This window comes from Agelaius tricolor, unplaced genomic scaffold, assembly GCF_023055355.1.
Source record: "Agelaius tricolor isolate 1412-34295 unplaced genomic scaffold, bAgeTri1.0.p SCAF_1, whole genome shotgun sequence".
NCBI classification, from domain to species: Eukaryota; Metazoa; Chordata; class Aves; order Passeriformes; family Icteridae; genus Agelaius; species Agelaius tricolor.
In genome coordinates, this window is record NW_027269261.1 from 7,972,656 (window position 1) to 7,985,586 (window position 12,931).

Genomic DNA, 12,931 nt, shown 5'->3' on the forward strand with positions numbered 1-12,931 from the left:
CCCGGGCACCCCCGGCATCCCCGGTACCCCCGGTACCCCCGGTACCCCCGGTATCCCCGGTACCCCCGGTACCGGCAGCCGGCTCGGGTATCCTCCTTTGGCTGAGGGGCCGTGAGCATCCGGCCCGCTCAGTGCTAGGAGAGTGCCCGAGCCCGGCCCTGCCTCTGAGGGCTTTAGAAAGGCCTTAAAAAGACTTCATCAAGGTCCATTGGTTTATTTTATTGATTTTAATTTTCTGTAAAGTCTTTTTTTTTTTCCTTGTCATTTTTCTGCCCTCTTTAGTAGTTCTGGTCTTGAGGCTGACTGCTGCTGCTTCACATGTGAAATGAATAGGGCAAAAGAAATATAGTCAAAGTATTCATATCTATATATATATATATATAGATATATAGATATATAGTTATATGTGTGTATATATGCCTATGTATATATATGTAGATATATAGGTGTGTATATATATATTTACACATATAATATATATGTAATATATATTCTAGTTATTATTATATATATATTTATTTTATATATTTTTTATTTATACATTTACATGCACATACCTATATACCACATGTATAAATAAATAAATATATTAAAAAATATATATATATACACATGTGGTATATAGGTGTTTGTATGTAAATATATATGTGTTTATATGTATATATTTGGACCTTAGGAAGAATTTCACTGAAAGGGTGATTAGACATTGGAACGGGCTGCCCAGGAGGTGGTGGAGTCACCATCCCTGGCAGTGTTTAAGGAAGGACTGGATGTGGCACTCAGTGCCATGGTCTGGTGATCAGTCATGGTTTGGACCTGATGATCTCAGAGATCTTTTCCAACCTAAACAATCCTGCAATTCTGTGACACTGGCAAATGCTGTTTGTGTTTGGAAACATGTTCAGGGATTTTATTGAATAGCTGAGAAAAGGGCAGAATGGGATTACTTCCCAAATACATGGTGTGAACAACAGGGAAAACTGTGATTCCTTCAAGTGCTGTGTCACATCTTATGATAGTTTGTAATGACTTTGCACCTTGAACTCCGGGTTTCTGAGCCTCTGTTTAAATGTACTCCACTTCTAATTCCTTAAAATGAGGCAGTGACTGCTTGGTTTAGTTCACAAGATCACATTGAGTGTGTCTTGACTATTCCAAAGTGGAGAAGCCAGCTGGGTTTATGGTAGCCTTGATGTTTCCTGCAAGGCAGGAGCTGCCCTTGGGTGATCTGAAGTGCAGCATCATTTAAAAAGCTAAATATGTATTCAATTTGATTGTTTTCTATGGAGTTATTAATTTAAATGAGGGTTTGAAATCCTCCTTGCTGTGATACTTGTGATACCAGATCTTTTAGGATGATTCTATATTTTCTTCCACTTTTTCAAGAAGGAATTATCTTTATGGTATCAGAAGTCCTTGCTGCTGGTTTGGAGAGTGAGGGAAGAAAGCAAGTGGAGTACAGCTGTACATGAAATTTAGTACATTTTCTCACACGTTCATAATTGGGGTTTGAAAATGGGTTGGATTAGCTGCTGTCACAGCAATAAAAAGGTTTGAGAGAGAGAGTTGATTTTATCAACACAGTTCTCTATAGTATGCTCTGAAATGTCTTGTAAGGATTAAAGTTGTTCTTATGAGAGTATCCCTCCTGATTCATATAGATGGATTCATTTTTAGGGCAGGAGATCTAAACCAAAAGGAGGATAACTGAGAGGAACCCAGACAATGAGATGGTGTGTGGGCTACAAAGTCAGCTTTCTTGCTAAATAAAAGTAACAGAATTGAGCCAGCAGAAGCCCCCAAATGTAGGATGCTGCCTTTCCCCAGGAAGCAGAGCTGCCCAGGAATCTGTGCTTTAATAAACATTTCCCAGTTCTTTGGGAAATACTGTCTGGTGTGTTGCAAGGCAGTGAAAAGCTGATTCTGAGTCTCATTTCAACTTTTAAGGAGGGCAGAATTTAAAATAGGCATATTTGGTCCAGCTGTTCTGGTGAAGTGATTGACAAAGATTTTATTCCCTGCTTCAAATTCTTCATTTCAGTATCTTGCAAGTAGTAAATGTGGGCAGTATGTTGACATTGGAGTTCTAGCATCTGATTTGCAGAAAACCTACAGGTAAGCCAACATTTGTCTTCTTACATCCTGTGTTCAAAATGTATTAGTTTGTTCTATTGCATTCATTATTAAAGTTATAATTTTCCTTATGTTACCTTCATTAGTAGTTGTTGAGGCTGATTGAAGCAGTGAAGATTGCTTTGCTTCCCTCTGCTGATACATTTAATGACTCATATTTTATTAATTCATTGGCATTCTAAGATCTAGCTGTGGTTTGGGTTTTTAATGGGTTGATTTTTGTTTTGTTTTCAATAAAAAGCTGCAGATTCGTTGCAGCATGTCGGTGTTTACCCCAGTGAGTTTAAAATGTGCAACACCTCAGTACAGACATGGGGGAAGGACAGAGGATCCAGTAAGACACTAATTAATACCTTGCTCAGTTGCTCAGCAGGACAATCACCTTTTTGCCCAGGTAGTTTTTAATAAAAACCTGTGTGGAAGCTTGGGATTCTACTTTCCATGTACTTTTTCCACTGGGAATGACACTATGTTGAAGGAAAAACCAGTTGGTGTAACCTGTTTATTTTGGTTTTTTTCAGTGTAGATTATGGACGAAGAAAAAGAAATGCCTTTAGAATACAAGTTGCAAAGGGTAGGTCTGTTAATACAGTGTCCAAAATGCCCAATTCTTTGATTGTGCTTTGGCTGTTAATTCTTAACATGGTTGAACTGTTTTCTTGCAGTGTTTGAAATAATCAGCAATGAGAAGGAGCGTGAAGATTTGGCAGTTTTAGAATCTGAGCATGTGGCAAAAAGAGCAAGACAGCAAGAGAAAAATGAGTAAGAAGAGTTTTTACTACTAGATTAATAATGCCATTGCTGTTACCAGTTCTTTAAGCTTTCTGGGTTTGGTTTATTGTATTTTGGTTGCTTCAAGGGTGCAGGTGGATCCCATAGGCTTGTGCTCTTTAGAAGTTACCTGTAGTTACTGGAAATTTTTTTTTCGTGCTGAAGACAAGCAGATGTTAGAGCCAATCATGATTTCTCTGTTGTGAGGAGCATACAGCCCTGAATTAGTGGACAGCCTTATGGCTTCCTTGATAGTTTTCCACATAATGCCCTGTTCCTCACATGTTTCAGTTCTTTGGTTTTGTTCTTAGTCGCTTTTGGGTGTGGGAGAACTGGCCACATCTGAGAGATGAGACTACCAGACAGGCTGTTCAGAGTAAATCACCAGTGGGGGATGAAGATTTCCTGACTCCTAACCATGTCCATAATCCCATGGAGTGTTGTGTTTTCTCTAACCTGGGAGAGATATGAAGGATCTCATGGGAAAGTAGGACACTCTTGTCAGAAGGATTGGTCTGGTTCAGCAGTGATTTGCTCCTGTTTCCCTTGGTGAACTGAATCATAGTGAACTACATCACTTTTATGTAGGTCTGTCTTTAAGACAGGTTGGCAAGTTGATCCAACTCATCACACACTTGAAAAGGATGCATTTTTTGACTTTTCATACTAGAAGATTGAGAGCATGGGAGTCAGGAATTTCTCTCCAGCATTAGGCTACATACCATGATTTTGGGGAGCCACATTGTGGAAATCACTTCTGTTTGATTTTACAGATGTCTCACTTGCAGTTCTGCTCTGATAAATTAATAGTTTTTGTCTTCCTTCCCTGTTAAGCACTACTGGAAGTGGCACAGATGACTCTGACTATGATGATTATCCAGAAGATCTAGTAAGTTGTATTTTCTTATGATTGTTTGTATTTCCATAATAAATGATTCTGTGTTGTGAAATTGAAGAATTTGGAAGGGGGGATAGAGATAAGGTCTAGTCAGAGTTAGCAATTCCAGCTGAGAATCCCTGGAGCTGGAGGGAGGTTATTTCCTGAATGAAAAACAGGAACTTGTGGTGGGGGATCACTTTTGGGAAGGCACACTGAGAGCCTGAAGGACTTGGCTGTCAAATGGGTGAAGTGATTGAAGGAACTGACATCTCCAACTCCTGCCAAAAGAGGAGCCTGCCCATTAACAGGAGTCATTCCAGGGTAAATTGCACAGGCTGCTGCCCCTTCAGCAGCACATGCAGGTTTCTATGCAGTCATTTGGTGTGCAGAGGAGTGGGTTGGAAGATGCATTGCCTATTTTCTCCAGCAGAGATAATGCTGAATTATGTTTATCAAATAGTTTTCATTGACCTCTAAATATAAATAATCCAAGTTAAAACCTGTCCTGTGTATTTTCTTTACAAATGTGTAAATCTGCAGTCTACAAATCACATGAACAGTTCCCTGCTGAGCTTGTACAAGAAAGGAAATCCTGATTCTGTGCCATCCACTCCAAAAAATGAGCCAGTGGAGACCTCTCCTCATGTGAGAACAGCACCTCAAACAAGCACCCTCACACCAGAATCCAGAGGTGACAGACCAATCTCTGATGGTGGCTGGTTCATTGATAAAACTCCTGATGGGAAAGACTTCTTCATTGACCTTTCTGAGGATGGAGAAGGAGAGGAAAAGAAACTGATTTCTGAGGTACTTTGTGTTTCACCAACCCAAGGTGTTCTAAGCAGATGCATGAATAGAATTGGTACATTTCAAGCATGTTTGTACAGAAGGTAGAAAGTCACCAAGTAATGAATTTCTTCCAGATTTTTTTTGAGGCAAATGTAGTTCTCAGTATCGAGGAGGCCCAGATTAGTGCCCATATTGAGAGAAAGATGAGTGGGATGTGGCTGTTATTTATTGCATTTGCACCAGCCTACCTGGGCTGTGGCTTGCTTAGCCAGTGGTGAAGTCTTAGTGACCCTGGAGAAAAGAGGAAAGTCCTTTTTATTTCTTTTACCCTGTAATAGTCCTTCTCTCAGATGCACTTAGCTTGTGGTAGCACTGAATAACATTTTCTTACACCCCCTTGTGACTTGCTAGAAATAAAACTTGTTTCCAGTGGAGTAAATACATTTGTATAGTTGTATTCATGCCCAAATTGGATTCCTTCATGGCATGCAAATAACTGCTGTCTGATTTTGGTTAGTAGTTTTTAGGGGGTTTGTTTGGTTTGAGTTTGGTTTTTTTGCTCATTACTATGCTCTCTTAACAAAAAAAGTGACTATTGTATTCAACCCATTTAAAAATAAGGCACATTCTAAGTACAAAAAAGAGTTTCTGCAAAAAGGTGTAAGTTCCTGCCTTGCTTGTTTTTATTTATATAATTTGTGTAAGTTAAGCATCATGGACACCCATTTTGTTCTTTTCAGTTTTTGCAGAAGTTCACTGACTTGGAAGGTTTTTGTGTATATAATTCTGGTTTTATGTCCTAGAAATCAACAGACTTTTCTGTCTTGGAGAGTGAAAGAAAGAAGACAAAGGGCAGGAGAGCAAAAAGGAAAAAAGGAGAATTTCCAGACGTAGATGGAGAAATTGAATCCATGTTACTTAAGAAAGGTGAGAAGTTATTTTTGGTGTGTTACTCCAAACAAAGAAATAGTATCAGACCATGGAATCTGTTACCAGAAAAATGTTTTCTGATGTGCAGATAAGTGACCCCAGGCAGTTTTTAAATGAAATTTAGCCCTAATGTTGTACTAAAATAATACTGCAGTCCTATGTCTACTACTAAAAATTAATATTACTCTGTGTGCTCAGCTTTTTGTTTAGGCTGAGTATGTTTTGTTTAGGATTAGCAAATATATTTATAGCATGGCTAAATTAGTGTCTTCTCCTCCTTAACAGTGAGAAATAAGGGGTCAGAGCTTTACCACCCTTCAGTGAAGTTTGAGGATGTAGGAGGCAATGATGAAACATTAAAGGTTAGTTACAATGTTATTGGTGGGCTACAGGATGCACTGAATAAAATGTGTCATGAAAAATGGCAGAGGAGAAATATTGCAGAGTTCATGTGCATGGCACTGAGTAAAGCTGCTTAAACCAACAGCAAGGGGGGGTTGTTGGTTTTTCTCTAATGAATCTTTCTTTAAGCAGTCATTTAATTCAGATTGTTAAACAGAACTTGTTTTATTTCCCCCTGTCTATAGGAACAGCAAAAACTATTTTCTGCAATTTAAATGTAGATTTCTCTTGTTGTTACCAGGAAATCTGCAAGATGCTCCTTCACATCCGTCATCCTGAGGTCTACACCCACTTAGGGGTGGTTCCACCTCGGGGCTTCCTTTTGCATGGGCCCCCTGGGTGTGGGAAGACACTGCTGGCACAGGCAATTGCTGGGGTGAGATGGCTTCACATCTACAGCTTCTTCCTTTTCTGAGTTGCTTTTAGAGGGAGAGAGAATAATATTCTTTCAGGAGAGACTGGAGCTTTTTATTGTAGCTGTCCTGTGATAGTCTGAAATATGTTCATCTTTACTTCCTTTGTTTGAATTCCATCTGAATCTTTACTTGATAGAAGCTCAAACACAAAGAGTCATGGTGACAAGGTTTTATCTGTGATTTAACTGTTTTGAGGCATTCCCAGGACAGAGCAATACAGGCACAGGTGTTTTGAGAAGGGTATAAATGAAAGATAATTTTGGTTAAATTTACCTTGCTGTTTCAAATCTAGACTCACCCTTACTGATCACATTGCTGACATTGATTCTGTTGGTTGTTAAACAGCTGATTTCTGAATTCCAAAACTGGATCTTGCCTTGCCTGTGTCATGCTGATGTTTTCAGAGCCCATGACACTACTGGTGTTAATGGTTTGGGGTGATGGTGAAGCTGCTCTGCTACTGATCCTGTTTTGGATATAAATCTGAGGACTTGTAAGGCTCTCAGTGATAACCATGGGCATTTCCTTTTCTTTAATACAGTTGCTCCTTAAATGTTACTGATTATAACCTTAAATTTAGATTCATGTAAATTACTTCTGTAGTGCAGATAAAGAAAAGATATTTATTCCTGAAATGTTGGATACACCCTTCTGACATTGTTTCAGATGTTTTAATTAAGAATATTTAGATCTTTTCTTTCTAATGCCTTATTCTAAAATGGAACCCTTTCAATCATTTGATGATATTTAATTCTTCTAAGTAAGTATTTGTATGCTGGAAGGGTACTACACTTGAGGAAAGAAGCATGTCCCAAGTGAAAAACTTAGAGATTAAATAAATTTAATGACTGCTTCTTAAATATTTTTTTCTTAAATAAGAGATTTTCAGTAGTCCTCTTTTAGGCAAATTATCTTTGAGCACTGTAGGGTCTCTGGTAGCCTTGAGTTGCATAAATTAGGGTTCATTTTCTTTCATATTTTAAATTAGGGATAGTTTTCTTTTATATATAATTCCAAGAGCTTGAAATAGGCTGCAACAACCTGTGGCACTACTGGGCTACAGTCTATTAAAATTGCAGTTGTATTTATTTATTTTTAATAGCAGAAAACTTGGAGTGTGAGCTTTGCAAGTGTCTTACTGTACAATCCTGCACAGATATTTCTGGAACAGGACTCTGGGAACCAAACCTGGTGGGGAATACCTTCCACACTGCTAAGCAATGCTTTGGGGGTTTTTTTTAAGTTGGAGGATGCTCCTTCTATTTTTTAAAAATTCCTAAACCTTTAGTCATGAGTACGTAATTTGTAGGTTTAAAAGATATCCTATTGAAAAATGTTTGTCCTCAAGGGCACCCAGCATTTCTAAACCTCTGGATTTATCATAAATGCACCCAGCATTTCTAAACCTCTGGATTTATCATAAATGCACCCAGCATTTCTAAACCTCTGGATTTTCTTCCAGGAGCTGGAGCTCCCAATGGTGAAGGTGGCAGCAACAGAGATTGTGTCTGGAGTGTCAGGGGAATCTGAGCAGAAACTGAGGGAGCTGTTTGAGCAGGCTGTGGTAAGGCACACACTGGAAATAGCTCTGTGAATTGTTTATCTTTTTCTTTGTGAAGATTCATACTTTGTTGCTGTGCTTTGAATTTGAGTGAATCTTTATCCTGCTGCACACATGACTGGTGTCCCCTCCTGTGACCAGAATTCCATTGTACTGCCACGATGTCACAGAGCACAAAGCTTTCTGTTCTGAAGCCTTGACAAAAGATGGTTCATCATAGCAATGTAAAGAGAGCAGCATAAATTATTTGAATATTTGGATCTGCTTGGCTTGATATATTTAAAAAAAAAATTAAGAGCAGTTCACTGTGCTTTTTTTGTGACAAGGGGTTTTTGCTGGTTTTGTTTGGCATGGAATTTGAGTGGATGTGAGAGATTTTAGGCTTTGGCAGTCCAGGTAGAAAGCAAGAAATTTGGAACAAACATGATAAGAGCAGGAGAAAAGTTAAAGTTGAAGTCTTGCTTTTGGATGAAGTAGGAAGCAAAGAGAACGAGACAACAGGTTGAGTTAATTTTAATATAAAGAAATGCAGATGTTTCTGGTTTTTAGTATGGGGCTGATGTTTTATTTCATGAGGTCAGTCTTCTGTTCCTGACCTCTGAGAATGTTCTGGTTTTCTGACTTTATTTCATTTTTCTATTCCCCCTTGAAACTGTTTGTAGGTGTTTAAAGTATGCCCCTAAACAGGGCAGAAAGGTTGTTTGCAAAGCTGTTTGCTATGTTTCCTGATGCAACTACATTTTAATTTTTAGAAAGCCTTGTTGAGAAGTTGTTTAGGATAAAATTACATAGTTTATGGCAAGGAGTTTTTAGAAATTATGTATGTTTTGTAGGTGTAGTGATCAAGGGGAGGTTGCTCTAAATTACTGTTACAGAAATAACATCTATTGCATAAAATGTGTCTAAAATAAAATCTCTTGCCTTTCTGATAGTCTCCTACATTCCCTTAAGTTTTCCCACTTAGTTTTCACAGCAGTTTTTGTGCAGGGGAAAATATAATAAATAATAATAATAATTATTATAAAAATAAAACCAATAAAAATAATAAAAACAAAATAAATACTAATAAAAACAATAGTAAAGGTTCCTCATTATTTGGGTGGTGTGGAATCTGCATGGCCCTTCCCGATCAGTCCCAGCTGGAACGGGAATGACCAGGAGATGGCGCAGCCGGTGCTGGGAACACCCAGCGCCGTGGGGGAACCACGGGGAACCACGCGGGTTTTTTACCCGGGGCTTTTTGGGAACAAAATTCCAGTTTCCTTAAGTATCTGTGAAAAACGCCAATTGCTTGTTTTTAAAATTTTAAAAGTTTAATAGTAATAAAATGGTTATAAAAGTAGTAATATAATTAGAGTAATAAAAATTTGGACAATTTGGGTTTAGGACAATATGAGACAATAAAAACAAAGAGTTAGGGACAGTCTGGGTACCTTTTTCTGGGCAAAATCAGCCTGAAAAAGGACCCACTTTAACAGAGGATTAACCCTTAAAAGCAACAGCCTGTTGCATATTCATACACCTCATCCATGATGCATAAATTCCATTCAAACACAGGATTCTGTCTGGTCAGTGTCAGCTTCTTCCTCTGAATCCTGACTGAGTTTTCAGTCAGGGTTTTCGCTGGGCTGAGCGAGGCAGGAAGAAGTTGATTTCTCCTGATAATGGGACAATAAATATTTCACTACTTTTGGTCTTTTTTTCTCTGAAAGATTTAGGTGTCCTGTGGCTGCTATCTCAGTGGGAGTACCTCATTCCTTTCTTTAAAAAAATATCCCACATACATAGTTTCTATTTAAACATTATGTTGTAACCTAAAACTGTATTTAACAAACTACTTAAAAAAATTAATACAGCATAACTTTATAGCATAAGACATATAATATTCATTTTAATATTTGGCAAAAGCCCATCATAAAATACACATTTTTCACAGTATCCCTTTGCATTACTAGTGCTTTTTGGGAATATTAATGATCTTACATCAGCTAAGCACTGTTATAATAGTTACACTAATTATTAATCTGTATTATTGTTGGCTTTTGATAAAGTTAATGGAATTTTAGAACTTGTGGGAGTTTCTCACTGCTCATTTTTACTCTTTGAACGTGGTCAGGCTCTGTAGTAGTCTTGAAGTTCCATGACCACCTACTGCTCCTTTTGTTTCATTCTGTGTGTCAATAATGCTACTCTTGAAATTCCACAGCTCTAATGTCACTAACAAAACAAACAACAAACCCAGCCAGACCTTTCTTGTGTGATTTTCGTTTATGGACTTCAGCAGGCAGTCACAATGGAATATTTAGGGAAAACATAATGCAACACAGAGGTATATTTAAATTTTAGACAGTGTTTAAAGACTGTCTAAAATTTAAGGTCTCATGCCTTAATTATTCCATAGCTTCAGATCAGTGAAGTTTCATAGTCTGGAGGCTCTCCTGGTTGTCAGCAAGAACAACAGAATTATTCCAGGACTTGATTGTACAGCAGATTTCCACTAAGAGTCACAGATCAGAAAACCCGAAGCATTTCTTTCTTGTGATACAGTGTGTCAGTGTGATTTTGTAATTATGGATTTTCCTTGTTCCTTAGTCCAGTGCTCCTTGTGTCCTGTTCATTGATGAGATCGATGCCATCACCCCCAAGAGAGAGGTCGCCTCCAAGGACATGGAGAGGAGGATTGTAGCTCAGTTCCTGACTTGTATGGATGGTGAGTTTCAGGAAGAGCTGTGCCAAAACCAGATTTAGAATTAACAGGCTCACTGTCTGCTTCCTTTCAGGAGTGACTTGTGCTTCCTTGAGAGGAGATAGTGGCAATAATTTTTCTTGTTTTGACACAGTTTGCCTGGGGAGTGGTTGGAAGATCATAATAAATTTGAAGGGGTGTTACTGCAATATTTTCACAGTGGTCTGTACAGCATTATATAAGCCTCTCTGTTGTATAAACAGAAATAATGGGGGAACCTGTTAAATTTATTAATAATTAATGAATCTGTTAGTTTTTAAATTTTTGCTTGATTGTGCAAAATACAAGTTTTAGGTAGTAGAGGCAGAGATGAGCAGCATTCAGTCTGACTGATTAGTTTATCTCTGCTGACTACTGTCATGTGCTGCAGAAATAGAGTCCCACAGGTATTGAGTATGTGTACTGACTTCATTCCTTCTTTCCCTTAGACCTGAATAATGTGGCTGCCACTACCCAGGTCCTTGTTATTGGAGCAACAAACAGACCTGACTCCCTGGACCCTGCACTGAGGAGAGCTGGGAGATTTGACAGAGAAATTTGTTTAGGGATCCCAGATGAAGGGGCAAGAGAGAAGTATGTGTTGTGAAGTTAAACTTTCTTTTTGATACATTGATAAATAAGAAAATGAGGTGTAGGTTAACATACAATTTAAGGAAAAGTACTTTATTGTGTTTAGTTCTGTTTGTTCTGTACACACCTGTGGGTCAGCACACACTGAAAAGTTGCAGAAGACATTAAGTGAGCTCCTATTTGTCTTGCTAGCTGTGCCTACATTTGGAGTAATTTCCTTTCTTGTGTGCAGATCTGCTTTTAACATTATCTTAATGGCTTTCCTAGTGCCTTAACAGTACAGATGATGGAATCAAATGTATCTTTTCTGGTGGTCAGGAAGTTAACATTCTGTCTTTGGTGCTCCCTATGTAACTCTTAAATTAGGAACATAAATGAAGAAAAGCCTGTTTGTACCTGAAGCAACAGGCCTGGATTCTTCCATTCCATTCCTCATGGAAATACACCAGTCTGGCATTAAGCTGAGCTGCAGTCATCCTGTGTTGTGTTTACTCCAAAGATCTATGACTATCAGACCAAATTACAAGAAATAAATCTGGTTTTGCATTTTTAGTTAAAAAGGAACTGCTACTCATTTCCTCAACAGCAAAAAACATGGGAAGGGAAGTTAGAAAAACTTAGAGCTTATCTTGTTATGGAAAGGAAAGAAAGGTTAAAGGACAAGTTTCTTATTCTCAAATAATAATATTTCTAAGTTGAAGAGGCAAACACTTCTGCTTGCAGTGTTGCCCACTTTGCATTGTCAGCGCTCAGGCCATTATTGCCCCTTGGGTCTTTTATTTTTTTTTCTCCTCCCTCCCTTCTTCCTCCAGATTTGCTGCCCTGTAGTAATTGTGTTCCTCTTGGCTGTGGGCAAGACATGCAGATGGTTAGAGGTAGAACTAATGGATGACCTGAGGGGAGTTGTGATTCTCTGATAGTTCCTAGGAACGTGTTAAAATGATGATATTCCCAGAAATAGCACAGTGTTGAAGGACAGGAGTTGTGGATGACAGAGCCATGGTGGTGTGTAAAGATTGTTCACAGATTCAAGTGGAGTCACAGGCATTCATATTATTGTTTGTTTGTATTTGTGTTCCTGGAGGTGTAGCCTTACAGGGAATAATGATGATTTTCTTTTTTAAATTCTTCCCTCCTCCTCCTGCTTTCTGTTGTGTTTTGTGTTCAGCGTGGTGGCGTTGACTTCTCTCTTTATTTTAAAATGGAATATTTGCACAGACCTTACAAGTCCTCACAGTGTGCTGATTTACAGGGTGAGTCTTGCTGAGGGCAAGATTTGAGCTGCTGAGTGGTGGTTCTGCAGCCTGAAGGGGTGGAGTGAGATGAGAAGGTGTACCTGGAGATCTTGCTTTACCTGGTGTTTTCTTGTGCAAATTCAGAATGAGCCATTTGTAGTCCTGAACTGTTTACACTTCATCTCAGTCTGTTAACTACAGCTCTTGTCAGACAGGTTGAAAAAGTCTTGAGAAACAGGCTATTATCCCTAATAAAGATTGAAAGGAGATGATGGAACTTGCTAGTGGGGAGGGAAACAGATGGAATATATTTTAATTTTTAGAGTTTTGAAGAGTTTAACCCTTGGTTTTTTTAATAACTTTTCTATAGTTACATTATTTGATCTAGAAATAATTTGAACTAGTTTTTATTGGAACTAGAAGTATGTTACTGATCTGGACTTCTTTGGTTGGTGCTGCCTTTTAAAAATATTTTCCCAATGAAGTGATGCTTTGCTG

The 12,931-nt window shown here is 38.4% G+C and overlaps 1 protein-coding gene across 4 annotated transcripts in view; it reads left to right on the forward strand.

Moving 5' to 3' along the window:
- The window catches only part of NVL (nuclear VCP like), a 53,940-nt gene that overhangs the window by 152 nt on the left and 40,857 nt on the right, over window positions 1-12,931 (forward strand). For 3 of the 4 annotated variants that reach the window (XR_011678442.1, XR_011678448.1, XM_071422006.1), the window contains exons 2-12: window positions 2,042-2,115; window positions 2,655-2,707; window positions 2,799-2,895; window positions 3,739-3,793; window positions 4,325-4,591; window positions 5,377-5,500; window positions 5,789-5,865; window positions 6,147-6,281; window positions 7,784-7,885; window positions 10,475-10,592; window positions 11,057-11,201. Coding sequence is in view for 2 of the 4 variants with exons in the window: in XM_071422006.1 (XP_071278107.1) it covers window positions 2,042-2,115; window positions 2,655-2,707; window positions 2,799-2,895; window positions 3,739-3,793; window positions 4,325-4,591; window positions 5,377-5,500; window positions 5,789-5,865; window positions 6,147-6,281; window positions 7,784-7,885; window positions 10,475-10,592; window positions 11,057-11,201 (1,247 nt within the window). In the remaining 2 variants the exon portion in view is untranslated. The remainder of the gene's footprint in view (window positions 1-2,041; window positions 2,116-2,654; window positions 2,708-2,798; window positions 2,896-3,738; window positions 3,794-4,324; window positions 4,592-5,376; window positions 5,501-5,788; window positions 5,866-6,146; window positions 6,282-7,783; window positions 7,886-10,474; window positions 10,593-11,056; window positions 11,202-12,931) is intronic. The other variant, XM_071422007.1, reaches the window with a different exon arrangement.